The sequence below is a fragment of the Solenopsis invicta genome, chromosome 6 (genome assembly GCF_016802725.1).
Source record: "Solenopsis invicta isolate M01_SB chromosome 6, UNIL_Sinv_3.0, whole genome shotgun sequence".
NCBI classification, from domain to species: domain Eukaryota; kingdom Metazoa; phylum Arthropoda; class Insecta; order Hymenoptera; family Formicidae; genus Solenopsis; species Solenopsis invicta.
The window spans coordinates 18,812,396-18,832,271 of record NC_052669.1 but is presented as its reverse complement, the minus strand read 5'-3'; the positions used below and the strand labels follow the sequence as shown (position 1 = coordinate 18,832,271).

General features: G+C 41.4%; 4 protein-coding genes across 14 annotated transcripts in view; 1 reads left to right on the top strand and 3 right to left on the bottom strand.

Moving 5' to 3' along the window:
- Positions 1 to 869, bottom strand: part of LOC105204031 — a 31,494-nt gene extending 30,625 nt beyond the window's left edge. The window contains exon 1 of the mRNA XM_011173033.3: positions 141 to 869. Coding sequence (XP_011171335.2) covers positions 141 to 449 — 309 coding nt within the window. The 5' untranslated portion in view covers positions 450 to 869. The remainder of the gene's footprint in view (positions 1 to 140) is intronic.
- Positions 870 to 1,665: 796 nt separating this feature from the next.
- LOC105204033 (breast cancer type 2 susceptibility protein homolog) lies at positions 1,666 to 10,806 on the bottom strand. 3 transcript variants are annotated; one of them, XM_011173034.3, is made up of 12 exons: positions 10,461 to 10,806; positions 10,271 to 10,379; positions 9,314 to 9,455; positions 5,173 to 9,221; positions 4,230 to 4,380; positions 3,935 to 4,153; positions 3,656 to 3,866; positions 3,424 to 3,575; positions 3,088 to 3,347; positions 2,807 to 2,993; positions 2,419 to 2,697; positions 1,666 to 2,194 (listed from the first exon to the last, which is right to left on the bottom strand). In XM_011173034.3, exons 1-12 carry the CDS (start codon positions 10,540 to 10,542, stop codon positions 1,790 to 1,792), a joined length of 6,246 nt encoding a protein of 2,081 aa, XP_011171336.2. In that variant the 5' UTR covers positions 10,543 to 10,806; the 3' UTR covers positions 1,666 to 1,789. The 3 variants fall into 3 exon arrangements, with proteins under 3 accessions (XP_011171336.2, XP_025990629.2, XP_025990630.2); XM_026134844.2 differs by lacking the exon at positions 10,271 to 10,379; XM_026134845.2 differs by lacking the exons at positions 9,314 to 9,455; positions 10,271 to 10,379.
- Positions 10,807 to 10,925: 119 nt separating this feature from the next.
- LOC105204034 (mediator of RNA polymerase II transcription subunit 27) lies at positions 10,926 to 13,223 on the top strand. Its single transcript, XM_011173036.3, is given in 7 exon segments — positions 10,926 to 11,109; positions 11,257 to 11,397; positions 11,820 to 11,998; positions 12,088 to 12,357; positions 12,466 to 12,766; positions 12,906 to 12,950; positions 12,953 to 13,223. Coding segments are annotated over 5 exon segments (879 nt in total). The 5' UTR covers positions 10,926 to 11,109; positions 11,257 to 11,397; positions 11,820 to 11,825; the 3' UTR covers positions 13,043 to 13,223.
- Positions 13,224 to 14,045: 822 nt separating this feature from the next.
- The window catches only part of LOC105204035 (glucose transporter type 1), a 40,218-nt gene continuing 34,387 nt past the window's right edge, over positions 14,046 to 19,876 (bottom strand). For 8 of the 9 annotated variants that reach the window (XM_039450548.1, XM_039450552.1, XM_039450546.1 and 5 more), the window contains one exon: positions 14,046 to 19,554. In XM_039450548.1, the coding sequence (XP_039306482.1) occupies positions 19,451 to 19,554 (104 nt within the window). In that variant the 3' untranslated portion in view covers positions 14,046 to 19,450. The remainder of the gene's footprint in view (positions 19,555 to 19,876) is intronic. The other variant, XM_039450549.1, reaches the window with a different exon arrangement.

Genomic DNA, 19,876 nt, shown 5'->3' with positions numbered 1-19,876 from the left:
TATATATATACAACAGGATACCGCAACATCATCTCCGGAGCGGATGATATTTCACGTGCGTAGTTACCGTTAGCGCGATATTAAGAGAGAATCGCGCGTTGTGAAAGAAAAGACTGCAAAACAGTACAAAAGGCATTCACCTCCTTCGGCTTCGGTTGCTCCCAGAGAGCGGCGGCGGCTCGCGCCGCGGCATCGTCGACGCCGCCGCCGCCGCCGCCGCCGCCGCCGTTTGCCGCCGCGAAATTCACGAGCGAGAAGAAGTTGTTGTTCCGGGCGTTGTTGTTGCGATCCCCCTCGTTCTCCGCGACGTTGTCGACCAGCTCGTAATCCAGGGACTTGCATTCGCGGCCGCTGCTGATGAAGTTCCGCGCGAACGCGCTCTTGAAGAAGCGACCCGGCGAGACCTCGCTGCCGAGGGCGAACTCCACCTTCGGGCTCTCGGTCGTCATCGCGGTCGCTCCGCTGCGACGCGAGGAAGGCGGGGAAGCCCTACGATCGTACGCACCGCCGCCGTCGCCGCCGGAGCACTGACAGATGACGATGATGACGACGATGATGATGATGCGAGCCGCGAAACGCCGACGCCGACGCCGCCGCCGCCGCCTCTTCTTCTACACGCCGATATTCGCGACGTGCACCATCGCCGCGCACAGAGGGTCCCTCGGCGGCGTAGAGGAGAGGAAAAAAAACAAAACACAACACGATGAAATTTCTCCCTAGCACCCGACGACGTCCCGGTCCACGGCCGCGCGCGACTTTTAAATCGCCATCCGTCCGCCAAGCGGATCCGTCGAGCTCGGCGATCGAGGGAAAATCGCGGACCGAGACGCACGGTACGCCGGCGCGTGTTAAACTGAGCGCCAAAGTCCACGCGCAGTCCTTTTCTAGTTTCTCCTGCCTTTCCGTCTGCCGCGAGCGCATGCGATCCAATCGCATGGCGGGCCGAGAGGGCCCGCGCTCGGTATAGTGTATTATACACCCGGGTATTGTTCACGAGAAGAGGGAAAAACTGTTGTCTTCTCTCCTGCATTTATTGGCACGAGACACAATTGATTCAACACAATTGAAAAATGGGCGAGAGCATTGAAAATCGTATGTGCGAAAGAACTGAGGAGGAAGCTTTTTATTGTCATACAGTCTAAAATTATTAAGTACTTTCTCGTTTCTTGCTCAATTTTATATAATTGTGTCAAATGCAGTTTCTATAAATCGCTACGGAAAAATATTCCGAAACCTCCAAAGTCGAGTAACGCGTTTAAAGGAAAATTCAAGTGTAGTGAAAATGACCAGCTGCGGAGGGATAACAGCTGGACTAGCACCTGGACTCGCGTATATCTGTGGATTTACAAACGGCTTTCTCTCTGGAAAAATAGTTGTGAAATTATAAATTATCGCTGCGGATTACTAGAATTCTTTTCTTGTAAAGAGAACAGCTCGACATGTTAATTAACTGTCCTAATCCAATATCTTTTTTTTTTTTTATAAACAGCTGTAGTTTCTTTAAAGCTAACGGAATTCTTAATTGCGTTCGTAATAAAATTATATTGATCTAAGCCTCTAAGCGGTACAGGATAAAAGAATAAAAATGAGATTGCAGGCTTAAAGAATATTAATTGAATTAGGGTGGAATGGAAAATGTAGGGAAATACAGGAATAATAAAACTATTTTATTACCGTAGTTGTACAAATAGTTTATTATACTATTAATAAACATTGAATAATTATACAATTAACAAATGTACAGTTTTTAGGATTTAGAATTAGAATGAATAAACAACGTAAAATAATATCAAAGGTTTTCCGTTGTCTTGGACAAATTTAAATCTCTGGATTGATTAGCACTCCCCTTTGTCGAGTTTACATCTAAAATAGGCGATCGAAAATTCAAAGAAGTCCTCTTGGACCTGTTTAGTATAAGGGAAGATCGTTCAAGCGCTTCGCCATAATGTTGGAGTTTCTCAATACGTTTCTGAATCGAGGGCTTAGATGCGACGTAACTCGAGTTGTTGCCCGTTCCCAATTTCGGCGTCGCCAGCGGCGACGTATAGTCGATCAATTTTTTGTCGACGCCCGGCGTCGAATTGTACATTTTAATCGGAGTATTTTTACCCGGCGTGTAGCGCGTAGGCGTCGACTTCTTTTGCAATTCCACGTTAAGCTCGACAGTGCAGCTTTCAGCATACTTAATTGGATCCTTGAAAATCAGGTTTAACAAGTTGGGAAATTATTGTAAAAATAAAATATAATTAAAATTTTATGAAGCGCATTTTACAAAAAAAAAAAAAAAAAACTGAAATTTGTATCTATAAAAACTATAACTGAAAGTGTAAAAAATAATTATACTGAAATTATAACTTAAAATGTAAATTAAATTATAAAATGCGTGATAAAAAAAAGAAAGGAAAGAACGTAGCATACCGTGATCAGATTTCGCAGGTTTTCGAAGGATTCGTACAAATGATTTCGGCAAGGATTGCGCGTAAAAGTACTCCTGTCCGTACAATAAGCCGCTGGGACGTTCCACGAAGTTGCTCTTCGCCATTCTAAGTTGCTGCAGGCCACGATAGATCCGAGAGTAAGAATCTCCGCGTAGCCGTAACTGGCTATGCCTTGCCAAAATAATATCGAGAGGTACGAAAAATTGCTCGAACCCGCTTCGCAATACGCCAAATGCACGGCATCGAAGTCTTTCATACCCTACAATGTTTTCACATAAAATATTTTATCCTTCTTACATTTTGCTGATATTTTTTTTTTTCTTTCTTTAATTACCGCAGAAACTTTTAGAAAATATGACCGCACTTACGTAAGGGGCAGGACCAACCGAACAGATAAGACCGACCGTATCGAACTCTCCGTAAGGTGGAGAGAACTCGGAATTCGCTCGGATTTCGTGTAGCGAGGTGCACGCTCTAGCGGGATAAGACGTGTCGCGCATCTTTCCTGGTTTAAAAATTGCAGACCGACGTGCGGTGAGTTGCAATTCGGTGCCCCTGTTGAACAATTATGCTCGTAAAATCCGGCATTATGTGCTATTACATCCGCAACGCGGTGCGATACAGTTACTTCTTTTTATGAGAATACTACCTCTTTCCGGAAGCCACGATGTTGCAGAGCGAGACACACGCGCCTTCTTTGAGAGTGTCGACGATCTCCTCGCTGGGCGACCAAATCGAAAGAATGGCGTTCGCATTTTCGTCGCAGAGGCGAACCTTGAGCAGCTGGGAGACCTGTCGCGGCCTCGGCAAGCTTTCGCGCAATTTCGACTGCATCTTCTGCTTGAACAGTTCCTCCTTCTGACGTAACTCTTGGAGCAATTCATCATGTCGTTTCTTAGAGATGGATTCCTATTTATAACGGTAACGAATATACGTTGACGTCCCGAAAGGAATTTACAAATAAGATAAACCGAGTCGTGTGTACCTCCAACAAATTTTCGTAATCTTCGCTCAATTGAATCGCCATATCGTCAGTTTCGCCAGAAAGTCCTTGTCCTTGGAAGTCCTCTATCTTGGACCAACACTGCTGCTCGTATTTGCTCTGCGCTTTCTCCTCGCTTTTAGCGTTTCTGACAACTACCGCGGGAAATAAGTACAAGAATTAGATCGCTAATTCCTCTTCTGAAACGCCGAGTTAGATTTTAAACGTGTCTCACTCGAATCTCCGGATGCGGTTTTCTCGTGATACAGCATCGGATACACTCTAGCGACGACAGTCGTCATTTTGCCGATTAAACCGCCGCTCGGACACACGTTACGTAACCTGATGGGTATCGGCCCCGAACACGGCGCGTATCCTAATTTCGCGTCCCATCGTGCGCGCCTGGTTGAATTCGTGTGCAATTTCAAACACACGTCAGCCGGTGCCTAAGGGACGAGAGATTTAAACGGCTGACTGATTTTCGCTTCCGATTTAAATAAAAATCGACGCCTACCTCGAGTGGATAGAAACCTTGATCGCAGTTGAGCAATTCCGCGCCAGACATCATCAGTTTCGTGCCCTCTTTTACTTTACTGATCGATATGTTTCTCACCATACCTATATCGATGCAGGCATTTACATTGTACCAGCCATCAGTTAATTCTATTTTCCATTTTGGCACTCCTATACGCGGACTCTTCCCTATCTCTCTCTCCATATTTACATTATTATTCTGCAAATTAAAATACGTGAAACGTGCTAAAATTCGAAATATATTTGTCAGATTCAATGTGATTAAAGTATATTACTTCTACGATAGATGACACGCATAAAATCATTCTCTTAGACGCAACGTCGTCCTTTTCCAAGATGCGTCTTATCACAGGTCGCTGAGACCGATCGATCTCTCGATCGTACCGATACTTTAATTGTGCCATTACGCGCGAAGGTGTTAATGCCCTAAAGTTTATTAAAAAAAATATATATATAATGAATATTTAATCTTTTTCGTAATCTCTACGTGGCTTAGAAACCGTTTGCTAAATTAGTTTTATAAAATTATGCCTTCTATATATCCGCGCGACATTGTTGAGCCAAATTTAATCAATTTGTAGATTAATAATTATGATTAAAAATTTAGTCTTTGATTAGTAAGCGATTAAAATTTTTTAGTTGCTTTGAAATAAATCTTAGACAGTAATCAATTAACTTTTTAATTAATAAGATGAATTGGTTAAAATGAATTGTATGATTGTATCGTGATTAACACAATCGATTGATTGAAACTAATTACCCTTATTGCTCTGATTTATAAAATAATTATTAATCGTTCACTTTAATCACTCATTTATAGCATTGACAGACAGCTCAACAATATTCATTAATATAATAAATAAAATGATTTATTAACATTGATTTGAATATTTATTCGATACGGCAAACACATTCTTAAGTTCGTAATTATTTGTAAAAGTTATAAATATAATTTTCAAAATGATTAAAAATTCATATAACCGATTAAATCAATCATGATTATGCTTATCATTAAATTTTAGTGGATTACTTTATCGATTAGTTAATTTTTAATCGATTAAACTATTTGACAATTAATTTTATTAATTTAATAAATTTTTTTATTTTATTATTATTTTATTATGTTTCAACAAATAGATTAACCGATTAATGTCCAGCATTGCCGCGCGGCTTAACTTAGTCAGAAACGATTTGCATATTGATTTCGTTATATTATACCTGGGTAACTCGGCCGAGCCGAATTTCATTCGGTCCATCGACGCCAACTTCCACACGATCCATCGGTAATGATTCTCAATCCAGCGCGCGGGAACGAGATTCGGGTCTACGCCCGGACCGGCGAGAAACGCACGGAGGAGCTCCCAGACTCCCGCGTATCCGTTCTCATCCATGATCAGACGCATACCGTCTTCCAACTCTATCCCGCTAACGTTATTATACGCTACGTCGTTTCCGTAAAAATCGGAGCAACGGAATTTGTACATCGCGGCAGTCGCGGCGGTGATCTCCAGGATCTCCGGCGATATCCATCGATCGACGAGCTCCTGATAAGAACGTGGCACGGGCGGTGCGCCACCGCAGATCTCTCTCAACGACAAACGAGCGTTAGAATTGATCTGCTTGTAATGATACAGGTGGCCCACCGATTGCTTCTCCGATCTGCGTCTCCTCTTCGCGGTGATTAACGCCTCCTGTTCCAACGCGGCTGCCAAGCGATTCTGCAGAATTTTGATCGATTCGATTTGGTTGACAAAATCCATCATCACCTGAGTGTCGCCGAATTGAGTCTCATTCGATTCCGTACTAACGCTTCTCGTCTTTTTCTTCGCGGCTTGCGTTGGTTTCCGCGTCTCCGTATTGAATTTATCGTCCTCGATCTTTCCGCGAGATGCGCTTCCTTGTACAACGTTCTCTTGTGATGTTACATTCTCATTAGCTAATGTTCTTTTATTTGTACTATGTTCGTTCCTTCGATGACTCTTCTGCTTCTTCCGAAAGCTACTCTGCCTTCCTATAACAGGACTGGTCGCTACATCAGGTTCGGATGATTCCACCGCGTCCCTTTTGGGCGATCCAAGGACAGAAGATGCTTGCCTTTTCTCATCCGGATTTCGGTTCTCGTCATTATCGCTGTCGACGCTTGGATTAATGGGGAACAATTTTCTACCTTGGAATTCGCCGCTTAAACGAGGCTTTTTCGTTTCGGACGCGCAATTCCTACCCAGGGGTGTGCTATCGTCTACATTAGCCTGGCTTAGCTTGCGCTTTTGCAACGATGCGCGCCCCAATTCAGGATTGCTCTCATCCGGACAGTCATTAGAGACTAATTTTTTTAATGAAGCCTCGTTCAAAACCGGTGTCGGTTGATCACTTGCGATTCGCAGTCCACCGTGCGGAATTGTTAAGTTGCATCGCTTTTTTATCTTTTCGTCATCGCGTCCAATGTTCTCAAAATTGTCCATTTCTAATTGATCTGCAAATAATGCTTTTGCTTTGGATAACGCTCGCTCTGAGACAGTGATAGATGTTCCGCGAGCGGTTTGAAATCCAATACTTGAAACTTTTGCTTCTCGTCTGTTTTCTACATTATCGTCGACTTTATTTGCTTTGATTGCAACGACTAATTCTAATCTATCATCGAATTGTCCAGACGATACTTTTGTCTTTAATGTCTGTTTAGAATTATCAACGGTGCTATCAGGAGACTGAAATCTAACATTTGACATTTTTACTTGCGATTCTTTTACTTTTTCGTTACGAACATTGGTTTCCTCTGCAACAACTTCTTCTAATGGATCGTCCAAATATTCTGCAAACAATGCTTTCGCTTTCGATAAAGCCTGTTCTGAGATGTTGATAGATTTACCACCAGCAGTTTGAAATCCAATGCTTGAAACTTCTTGTCTGTTTTCTACATTATCGTTGACTTTATTAGCTTTGATTGCAATAATTGATTCTTTATCATCGAATTGTCCAAACGATACTTTTGCCTTCGATGTCTCAGAAATATCAACAGCGCTATCAGGAGACCGAAATTTAACATTTGACATTTTTATTTGTAATTTTTCCTCTTTTTCACTATGAGCTTTGGTTTCTTCCGCAGCAACTTCTTCTAATGTATCGTCCAAACTGTATTCTGCAAACAATGCTTTTGCTTTCGATAAAGCCTGTTCTGAGATGTTGATAGATTTACCACCAGCAGTTTGAAATCCAATACTTGAAACTTTTGCTTCTTGCCAGTTTTCTATGTTATCGTTGATTTTATTAGCTTGAATCGCAGTAACTGATTCTAATTTATCATTGAATTGTCCAAACGATACTTTTGCTTTCGATGTTTTCTGTTGAGAAATATCAACAGAGCTACCAGGAGACTGAAATCTAACATTTGACATTTTTACCTGTGATTCTTTCACTTTTTCGTTAGGAACATTGGTTTCCTCTGCAACAACTTCTTCTAATGGATCGTCCAAATATTCTGCAAACAATGCTTTCGCTTTCGATAAAGCCTGTTCCGAGATGTTAATAGATTTACCACCAGCAGTTTGAAATCCAATACTTGAAACTTTTGCTTCTTGTCTATTTTCTATGTTATCGTTGATTTTATTAGCTTGAATTGCAGTAGCTGATTCTAGTTTATCATTGAATTGTCCAAACGATACTTTTGCCTTCGATGTCTCAGAAATATCAACGGCGCTATCAGAAGACTGAAATTTAACATTTGACATTTTTATTTGTAATCCTTTTTCTTTTTCACTATGAGCTTTAGTTTCCTCTGCAGCAACTTCTTCTAATGGATCGTCCAAATATTCCGCAAACAATGCTTTTGCTTTCGATAAAGCCTGTTCCGAGATGTTGATGGATTTACCACCAGCAGTTTGAAATCCAATTTTCGAAACGTTCGCCTCTCCTCTTTTTATTTCCTTGTCATTATTATGAATCTCCTTTGTGTAAATTGATTTTAATGGATCATGCAGTTGTTCTGCGAACAACGTTCTAGGTTTAAAATTAATTTGCTCGGAATTAACGGATGTGCCACGGGCAGTGCGAAAATTTGCAGTATTCGAAATACTTATATCATACTTTTTATTATTAAATGTATCGATTTTATTAGATGATGCGAGTTCAACAGCCACGTCCGATTGTTCTGTGAACAATGTTTTTGCTTTGGCCGGTGATTTTCCAGAGATAGATTTGTCACTAGTTGCAGAAAATGATGGTACAGCCATATTTTTTATCGTTTCAAAATTTTTATCCGCAGATGATTTCTCGTAATATTTCATTAACACGTCGTTGTCAACATTATCTAATTCATCCGCTAATAACGCTTTCGCTTTCAGCAACGCTTCTTTTGAGATATTAATGGGGTTACCATTAGCAGTTAAAAATACAGGAGGAGCTTTATTGACTTCTTTATCAGGACTTTTATTTACAAGTGGATTTTTACAATGTGCGGAGGACATTTTGTCATAATTTTTTAATTGTTCTGTAAGTGGTTTCGGTTTAACTTCTTTCGCAATGTTGACAGAAATATTATTAGCGAACGAAGAGGATGGTAATTCCCTATTTGTCTTTTCATTACAATTTCTTTTAACGAGTGGTTCATAACTCTGTGTCTCCGTTTCATCCATATCCATGTCTTCAAACAGTCTCTTTGCTTTAAGTAGCGCTTGCTTTGAGACATTAATTGAAGAACCACGAGCAGTAAAGAAACTTATATTTTCATTTTTCTTAACGTCCCTTTGTTTATCGATATCCTTGATATTCTTTTCGTGATTATATTGCGGAACAGTAGTCTCCATTGTTTTTTGATTATTAAAAGTATCGAAGCATAACTCATCTATCTTACTGAACGAGGCGTTGCTAAAAAACTCTTGCGTGGATGAGTTTAAACTATCAGGTACAGAGTTTATAAGATTTTCTGGTTCCTCATTGTTACACGTATTTTGACATTTATTGAGAACTTTTGGCTCGCAATCGTTAGAAACATTTTCACGAGACGGATTGGATATTGCGACATTTGTGGTGTCAACTTGCGCTATAAAATTAGCATTGTCAGAAATAAGTGCGTCTTGAGCATTTACAATGATATCTTCATTGTTAGTCACAGCTAATGGGTCTATAGATGTAGAAGTTCTAAATATGCGACGCTTGGATCGTCTCCGCGTCGCTCTAGAGACAATAACAGGGGAATCGGGAATAATTTTGTCTGCACTTTTAACAGTTGAAACATCAGGTGTACGCTGTTCAAGCTTAGGTGTTTCTTGCGTCTGAAATATTAATGATAAACGGGATATTTCTTATAACTCGATAGTGGATTGCAATACTTAAGTGTAACAAAGTTTATAAAAAGATGCATTACTCTTTCCGTTGTGCTAGTCATTGGTTTTACGCGAGGGTCAGCTTGCGGTGTTTCTAAGTCACTACTCCATTGTTCGTTAATTTTATTTAAAAATGGCACCAGACTCAACGGTGTAGATGGAACTGTAGCATCGGTTGGCATTCTATTATTAACAATTTCAAATTAATCCAAATTCAGGAAACAATGCTTGTTTATCCAAAACATTACTGGCAGGTAACATAATTCAATAATTCAATGACTTTACTTATTGCAACAGATTTGTGCTTGCATTGTCATTACTATATTAGACTATAATCTCCCTCTCCATAATAAAATTTTGAAGTAACAATAGAAATGTCTCATGTCATATTGGGATTATCAACTAATGGTAACAATTTTATAAAAACCAATAATTCAAATAACTTGTTTATCGGAAGCAAAATAATTCAATAATTTTACTTATTCGCAACAGATTTGTTCTCCATCATCATTATTATTAGACACTATTACATTCTATGTCGAAATAAAACTTGAAAGTAACCAAATAAAAATGTGTCTTATATCGTAGGACCATCGAATAATGACAAAATTTTCAAATTAATCAATAACAATTCAGGAAACAACTTATTTATGAGAAACATTATTGACACGCAACACAATTCTATGACTTATTCGCCATAGATTTGTTTTTCATCGTCATTACTATTAGACACTATTAAACTCTCTGTCATAAAACTTCAAAGTAACAAAATAAAAATGTCTTGTGTCACAGGACTATCAAATAATAATATAATAATAATTTCAAAGTAACCGATAAGGAAACAAGAGGCTCTTGTTTATCAGAAACATTATTGACAAGCAACATAATTCAATGACTTATTCACAATAGATTTGTTCCTGCGTTATCATTACTATAAGACACTATAACCTCTGTCATAAAAAAAAAAACTTCAAAATAACAAAATAAAAATGTCTTACATCGCACTGGGACTATTGAATATTGATAAAGGTGTCTCAGATCTATTTGAAATCGAGGTGTCCAGGGAGACGTTGGACCTATACCTAATCTCCTTTCTTTGTTCGTCATCTAAAAATTCGTGCGTGTAAAGAAAAACAGAAAAAAGAATTGCTATTGACTCACTGCAATTCGGTGACACGCAGTTATTACCTGAGAACAGTTCGTCGGAATCATCTTCGGCACTGTCAGTCTCTGGTAGATCCATGGTCAGGCGACAACCCACGTTGTCCATTTTCGTCACGTTGCTCGCGGCTTGTTTACCGGTCCTCCACGATCTACCATCAGTTCGTCGAAGAGGTTGTGTTGCACGTAGGACACGAAAGCAGCTGAGGTAAACGCGACGAATCAGCCGGCTGATCCGTTGCTCAATCCCAGATGACACACACACGCGGTTGCAACTATTCAATTTTCATATCAGGTATATTTGCCTTTGTTTTGAATTTCCCTCATGTAACACGCGAACCTCTAATATTGCACGACGAAGAAACAAAACAGACGATGATGATCCGCGGCGCTGAACGTGGTGGCGAGCGCAAGCAGCTGAAAGCAGCTCCGATCGCCCCTGAATGGCAACCGAACTGCCATCTAGCGATACGTTGGATTAATTAATTCGAGAGTACACGAATTGAGCGAATTGGAGCGAATGGGAACGAGTCAACGAAGTGTGAACGACGTGAGCGGGCGTTCTTGATTTTCCATCGAAGAAGTATGCTAATTGGAAATTAAATTCAAGCTAAAACTGCTATTTGTCCTCAGGATTTAATCACTCGATAATCTTACAATCGACTGGTTGACTAAGGTAAATTTAAACGTGATTTAATTCTTTCTTATAGGTTATAAAGTGTCATATCGCACGTAAACAATACATTGGAAAACAAATTATTCTAGGCCTGTTCCTTTCAGCTGAACTTTTTGCACAGTTCTTCTTTCCTCTTATTCTTTTTAGTTGCAGAGAAAAGATAGAAAGACAAAGAAGTGCAAGAAGTTCAGAATTAAAATGAACAGACTTTCTCTTGATGTTTGATGCAGAATAGGACGTTAAAGATTGGAAGCCATGGTCTAACGAAACTATAGATATATTTAAACGGTATCTAATTCTCTAACTAGCTTAGATTCTCATTTATAAAATATAGATAGATTGCTAATCGTCAAGTCTCAGAGCTGGAATATAGATATTTCGGTAAAAGAAGAAAATCCACTTTTTAGTAACAAAAAAATATTTTGTATGGCATGTAAAATTAAGAAATAATATTAATTAATGGTATTTAATATTAATATTAATTTAATAAGCACGTATAATATTATGTAGTGACAGTTAGTAGCAAATACAGTGAAGATTTATATTATCATTATTGCGCCTCTTTAAATTTTCTTACACGAGACAAATGTCTTGCTCAGCCATATTCCTGTTTCTGGGTAGAAAACTTGTAAAAATAATTGTACTGCATGCAAATTTGTGTGTTTAAGAGTACATTGTTCATTATAAAAAAAACTGTAACAATTTGGCAGGTGAGAATGGAGCAACTGCAGACAGCACTGACTGCTATTAAAGTGCTCCGTTCCAATGTTGGACAAGTATTTGATTCTCTAGGAAATGGCCTACAAGCAGAACATGGGGAGGAGGGTAAAGAATCCAAGTATTTGCTTGAGTTACAGGAACAGTTGACCACTGTGAATGCTAACTTGAGGTAATTAGTAGCGTTTAAGATCAAATCTTAAGATCTTAATCAAATATCTGTGAAGGATAAATTAATTTATGCTATTTAAAACGCTACAGGGACGTAGAACAGGCGATAAGTAGTTTAAATGCCCCACCTGGTCCATTTAATTTGGCCAGCACGACTTATCTCAGTCAGGAGACCACACAAGAAAGACAGGCGCTTTATAGTACGCTTGTTAATAGTTACAAATGGACGGATAAGATTCACGAATATAGTAACGTTGCTCAATTGTTGCTCAGTCAAAACTCACTAAAAAGATCTTACATGAGTGCAAGTAGAACGAAGAGGGGAAGATATCAAACTACCAATCATAATGTACCTCAGGCGTAAGTTATTTTGCTTATTTTGATTATTTTCCACAATGCGCAATGATAACGGTAAAGGCACCGCTCTCGTCTCGGGATGTGGATTTAAACCGGTTTTACCATGTGCAGACAAGTCGATTCCATGATAGCGACGTTCGATAGACTGTTTAATGACATGACAGTGACCGTGTCCCGTCCGTTTGCATCAAATGCGGTGCTACACGTTACCTTGGGACACGTTCTGAAAGCAGTGATAGCGTTTAAGGGATTGATGATAGAACGGGTGGTGGTCAAGGGTTACGGCGAAACGATGGACCTGTGGACAGAGTCTAGGCACAAGGTCTTCCGCAAAGTGACGGAGAACGCGCACGCCGCGATGCTGCACTTCTACTCGCCTACGTTACCCGAATTAGCAGTGCGATCGTTCATGGTAATCAATAGTTCATTAATAATTGTACACTTGAACATCGGAAAAGTAATACTGTACCGTTAAAACCAGTTAGATACGATCCGTTATCTAAAGATGCACGGCTTGCGCGATCCTTACCACGTTTTCTCTCCTTTTTCAGACATGGTTTCATAGTTTAATCAATTTGTTCAGCGAACCGTGCAAACGCGTTGCGGTTTGTACTTGCACAGCGCGCTTCCTCCGACTTGGAGAGACTTCCGAACTTTGGAGCCTTATCATCAGGAGTGCAAACCATAAGACGCAGGCTCTTTGAAGCTTGGGTTTTAAATAATCAATTTTTACAATTTTTGTACTTTTCATCGATAGTGTATAATAATATATAAACCGTCACGACATTTAATATTTATATTTTTCCTGAATGCGTTTATTATTAGTTGTATATACTAAAATACGAATAAAATACTTTCATCTATTTTAATACGTCGCATGCTAATTGATCTCGTGATAATATAACAGAACACGCAAATCTTTTTTTATATTCTTCATCGAGGAATGGTGACGAGGCAAGTAAAACATTTTCACAGAGAATGTAAGGGCTTTTATAAAAAGAATTCAGTTACATAACAATAAATGTAAATCGCACAGAACATCGCGCGTTCTGTGAGAGAAAAATTGCAAAGTATCAGACGGTACATTAATCCGAAACAACATACGTCATATCACGCGGCACTGCCGATCGCGCTCAAGATAGAAAAAAATGATTAAATGTACGACTAGATCCCGTCAGATCTCGATTAATAGACGCTTTGAATCCCAACGAACTTATAATTACACAGTAAAAATAGACGCCCCTTGTTTTTCCTATTGCAGAAGCGAGACGACGAAAGGAAAGTATAAATCGAACTTGATTATCGTTCAGCGGAGAGAATTGATGTTAGTGCTAACTTTTAATATCGTAATATACAAATGAGCGGGCGCGTAAACGTTTTGTTTTTCCTTGAAGTAGCTCTGCGATCAATGTATATATTTTTTTTTTATTCCTTGTTACCTATGTCCTACGTATGTATACCACTCTGGTGTTATATGCTATTTAGTTTTACATAATGCTAATTAATATCATATGTAAATATAATTACGTTATAATATACTTTTCACATAACTGTACACATTCACATCTTGGAATATTGGCGCCCGCCTAAGGGGCGCACGTCGTTTGAGTGGCAGTGAACTTATTTTACAAATCGTTATTGTAATCACTTATTTTGGACTGTTCGAAATTTCTCGTTTATCTTTTTTTTTCCTCATATATTTTTTTTTTGTTGCTTTCCTCGAAGGCTATAATGTTGTAATACTCGATGAGTTTTAATAATTGTATCATTGACTCGAAACCATTGATGCGGTCATTGCTTATCTTTTTTTTTTTATCAAAGTCGTGATGAGTGCGAAATACATTATTAGGGCTTCGCGTTTAAAAAGTAGTCTTCTTTATAGTATATGCATATATGTATATATGTATACGTTATTACAATTCTTTTAGAAACGAATTATTTGTTATTTTTATAGTATTATACGTGGGTCAATTACAGATAAGTGAATTCTCTTCGCGTAAGGGCCAAGGAGGGCCTCTCCGCCGACGTTCTCTCGGGAGACGAGAGTAACGCGATTCTACCGTACGCCACGCAGACGGAAAGCGCCCTTCGTAACTCGCTTACAGATCTCGCGTTGACTTTATTTATATATATTATACGGCATACTGCATCTCGAGGGTAAAAATTGCCGCGCGTGTAAATGATATATCGTTTTTTTTCTTTTCATTTTCTTTTTTTTTGTGCCAATGTGATCTATCTTTCGTGAACACATATCGCAGCATGCCTTTTCTCGATGAGGTGTGGTGATCGAAAGGGGGGTGGGGGGGGCTGTGTCTCGCAGGTTGTCGCGCAGCGCAGACGAGTCGGATAGCTTTACGGCTACAAACGCGCTCGAAATTTGTCTATCGTTCAGCGACTGTAACGCAAAGATTCGCGTCGGGTTCGGGCCGAATTAATCGCACGTTTTTCGGGTGCCGCGTTTGGTAGTAAGCCTGCGATGATTTCGAAGTGGAAATGTAACGTCATATATATTCGCGGTCCACGACATAATTATACAGCCATCATAAAGATGTGTGAGAGAGATAGAGATGGTGAGAGAGAGAGAGAGAAAGAGAGAGTTTAGTCGTCTGTTTCGCTGAAGTTTCCAATTATATTAATTAGCTTGTTTACGCCGTGCTACTATCGCCTAGTAGCTATATATAGTTTCTATATGTATATGCGCCTCTAGCCTAGCTTTATCGATAATTAATATAGTATTCTGAATTCTCTGATAATACTCAATAATGCAAGGAGATCTACTTTATCATATCTTTTTTTTTTCAGTTCAATATAGCTTTTATTGCCTTTCTCACTGATTCTGTATGTTTTGGACAGCCTATAATTAAAAACTTCCTTGGTTATTCGTTCGAATGATATCGTACGTTTGCATGCATGACTCCGTCTGGATCTTGTTCTCATTCGGTTTTAGTCTCTCTATCCTAAGTTATTATATTGCGTTTACGTCGCGACAGTCAAAACGGTATATCGATTCAAGCCGCGTTTACCCCGCAAGTTGAACTGCTCTGAAAGTAATCGTCGGGGATTTATTCTGTAGAATTAAAATCGTAATCATCGAAATCAAGGATCAGTCCGCTTTTTATTCGCCGTTTAATTCCATTCGTGTTATTTATAGGCGCGATTAAATTTAAAAAAAAAAAAGAAATTCTTTCATTCCTTCTCTGTGAAACAAAGCCCAGAAAATGAGGAAAAAAAGTCTCCACGAATCCCGACGGTTTTGCTCGAAAAATTAAATTGTTCCGTCAGAGGAATTAAAACGAGCGGGTAAAGAAACGTATAAAGAGAAAGAAGGGATTTTTATATAAACCAATCCCTGATTTCGATGATTCGCTTGACTCACAACCGTGCAAGATAAGTAAGTTAAGTAACCATCGGTTTCTTTCGAGTTTTGCGTGATAGTCCGATCTGGATGAAGGCTAACGCGATCTGGTTATTAATGCGAATAACTGGATCCATTCGTGGGTGGTTGAGAAGCGACATGACAATCGTCATCTCTCGATCTACTCGCGGATCTACACCCGGTAATCTATGGATCTACGAACGTTCGCGTCCCGCGCTGCAAGTCCTCGTATGCGGCGTGAATGCAACGATGTTAAACGATCATAGAAGCCACACGTGCGGGATGCAATCGTCGCCGATTTCGTCGGTTCGTGCTGTCGCAAAGAAGAGAGAAGGGGGCTTCTCGAAAGAATCACGATGTTCGATATCCACGTCGGTATCTCCATCGTGGTGTTCCCTTTTTTTTCTTTAAGAATTTAGAATGGCTCTGGGTCGGTGGAGATACATGCCTGTCCTCGTTTTGTCACTCACTTGATAATGCTACTTTAGCGGGAAAACGGACTATATATTTCCGGTTATACAGGATTATCATACACTCGCTGCGTGGTTCAGCGACGTCTCTCGAGTACGGTAGAAGTATACAAGTATATACACACGTATGTACAGCAACGTAGGAAGGGATCGCCGTCTCCCACGGAGTATATCCCGAAATATCGAATCGCCTGCACTTTCCGTTAAAAAGATCGATAGGGGTGGGCGGGAGGAGAGGAAGAAAGGTCAATGACGGAGTAAGAAAAGGCATGCCTCTGCGCAGACTGGCTGCTGTTATTGATTTTCCGGATTCGGCCGAGAAGGCGTCGATTCCTGTCGCGGTGAACTTTGCATCGGCGATCGCGGTGTCGATTACGTATCCCACGTGCAAGTTAGAATTAACTTCTAGACTAATTTTGACTCGAATCGACGAATGGAAAAATCGTCGATCGTCGTTAAATGAAGCCTCCAAATGCGGACAAATATTATATATTTTCCAGAAAAATGAATCTGTCAAAAGTCCATTTCCCTTTCTTCGAGATTCTACAAGAATGTTTAAATAAAAAAAAATTCTTTCACTCCTTCTGTGAAACAAAGTCTACAAAATGAGAAAAATCTTTACGAATTCTGACAGTTTTGTTCGAAAAATTTAATTGTTCCGTTAGAGGAATTGAAACAAATAGAAAAACTGTCAGGATTCGTGGGAGTCTTTTCTCATTTTGTAAGCTTTTGTTCCGCAGAAGAAACGAAAGGTTTTTTTTTTTATTTAAAAATTCTTGCGGAATCTCAAAAAAACAAAAGTGGACTTTCGACACGTTTATTTCCTGGAAAATAATATTTTTCCGCGTTCGAAGTCTCTCGAACACTCGACACCGATTTTTCCACTCGCCGATTCGAGGGACTCGAAAATGCATTGAAAATATTTAGCGAGCGATCAGGAGGAATCGACACGTCCGCTAGGCCGAAGCGTGAAGTGTGCTGTAGTGTACCCTGCGTTTCATGAGATAAAGTATGGTTGATTTGGTTCGTGTGAGAATTATATAACTGCGGTCGAGAGGCACCGTATGAGTCCGACGTGATCGCGAACGTCGTTTAGATTGCGGCTAATCGAAAGCTAATTCCCGTTTCCTTTTGACATTAATTTAATGCAGTTGGTCGATGCCCAATTTGAGATCTTCGATAACGAGTAGTCGCTATACTTGTTCGTTAACGCGCTGTTACACACCGCGACTTGTAAAGGCAAGGTAAATCCCTTTTCCTGTCCTTCCGGTACCGGAGATTTTTCCAACGAAAAATCGCTGACCTTCCCGCAAAGCGAACTTCCCGATAAGATAGGCTGGTTAACAGGGATCGGCGGAAATTCGTTTTGATCCCTTTCAATTCCGCCCACTTTCACGGGAAGCACCCTTGAACGGCAAATTCTCTATTAGCGGAATCTCCTCTCTTCTAAACGTTCGAGTCGCCGGGGGGCTCGTCGTTCGCTCGTAAATTAATTGAGACTATTCCTTTCGCGAAACGAACGAATCCGGAACACACTTCCGTCTCACCGGCGATCGGCGCATACTCGCTCTCGATTAATTCCGGGGATCGAGCGCCGGAAATGAAATGAAAATATCACAGTGTCTCGAGGGCAGCTCGTAATCTTTTAAAGTCGCGGATTTATGGCAGTTCGCGCGCATAGTACATCATCATCGTCGTCGTCGTCGTCGGCGCGGAAGTAACAGCGCACGGTCTAATAATTACACAACACGGTGCGATGAATCGTACAGAGGACAGTGTGATACAAAACGACACGTAGTCCCGACATGAGTCCTAGAAAATTAATGATATAAAAGTGAAGATATATATAGATACACGTTTTCCTTCGCTCCTCATGGACGAAGGGATTGCGACGACGGAGGGAGGAAGGGAGGGGGCGGGGGAGGGGCGCTATTCGGAGCGAGAAGGACGATCCTTCGCCCTTTCACCTCCGTGCGAGGGAGACCGCCCTCCCCCCGCGTGCGCGTCCGCCGATTCACGTTTCGATATCCTTCGATGTCGCACAAGGTCCCGGAGTGCACTCGCGCGTAGTGCGGTGAGATCCGCGACGCGGCGATTCTCGTGATCACGTTCCCTCTTCCCAAGCATTGCTTCGTCTAGGCACAAATCACTTTCGCAAACATTTCGATTAATCTATCTCTCGATCGCGCGCTCCTCGTCCCATCGTCCTCGTTAACGTTACACGCGCGCCGCGCGCGCCGTAACCTTCTTCCGGAGGAAGACCGGTAAGGGGAGCCTTCCGCCATCCTTTCGCCAAGAGGATCGTCTCGCGTCTCCTTGCCGTCCGTCGTCTTCGAGACTCGCCCGCCGAGCGCCGATCTCAGCCTCCCTCGCAGCGTATAACTGATTTTTTTGACTCGAAACATTCCATCCCGAATAATTTAATTTATCGTCGCCGAGCACCGTCGAGACGAAGGCTCGACCGGGGGTAATCTCGACGCGAGGAGTGAGCGCAACACCGGAATATTTTCTTTTGTTTTTTGTTTTCTTTTGTTCTTTTTTCACGACGATCCTGATGATCATCTCCCGCGAAATCATCTCATTCGAGCAATCGCGTCGTTTAATGGCTATCTCGAAACGATTAAGAAGTTACGCCTGCCGGTTAATATTATTGGAGAAAATATCGCGCGATGCCTCATTTAGCCTATATAAATGTTGAGGTATATTCTCATATAATATTCGTTGGTAACAACTCCCAACGGTTACCCCGATCGACCCCGTGCTCTTCGTTGAACCTGAAGCAATTCAGCTCGCAGAGAGATAGATAGAGGAGAAAGAGAAAGACAGAGGAAGAAAGAAAGAGAGAGAGAAAGACGCGATCGACCAACGAGGAGAGCTCGTTGCCGATCCAGCGGATGCTGCGCCTCGCGAGTAGCTCCACTTCTCATCGCCGAGACTCTCGTTCCCGCGAGACTCCTTCTTTTTCTCTCGCCCCGTTCTCTTCTCACTGCTCGTTGTAGTAGATCGCGCCACTCGCCGTCGTCGTGGTCATCGTCGCCGTCTCGAAGCCCTCGGTCGCGGTCCAGCCGAGGCTGGTCGCGCGGCGCAGGCTGTGCCGCAGGAACGCCGCGCACGCCTTGCTGCTCTCGGTGATGATCTCGTAGAGCTGCGTCTCCAGGCTGAGGCTGCTGGTGGTGAGCAGCAGCGGCAGCGGTATCGGCGCGTTCATGATCACTAGGTTACCGATATTAAGAGGAGCTGTTTCCCGTTGTCAGACACCGCTGTTCGGAAAGCGTGGCGGGGGAAGCGGGGGCGGTGGTCTCTCCGGCTGAGCGGGAGCGACGGAAGAGCGCTCGGATCCAGCTGCAAACACAACTGTGGGATGCACGTTAGTCTCACGGTACGCGACTACCCTCTCTCTATACGCGCGCGATACAGGCCACGTCGCGTATGTTAGATAACATCTCGCCAACACTACTTGCCGGACACATCGCTAAAAAGTGTGTATAGGTACGTGTAATGTATCTCATATAGGACGAGCAAGCAAGCTTCTACAGCTCTCGCCGGCCTTCCCTCGGTCGAATTAACGTTCACCGTGACGAACTTCGATACGCGGATCTCTTTTTGTTCTTTCGAAAGTACGAGCGAATCATCGGCGAGGAAATGCGACGCGCTTCACCTGCGCGTTTTAGCAGTT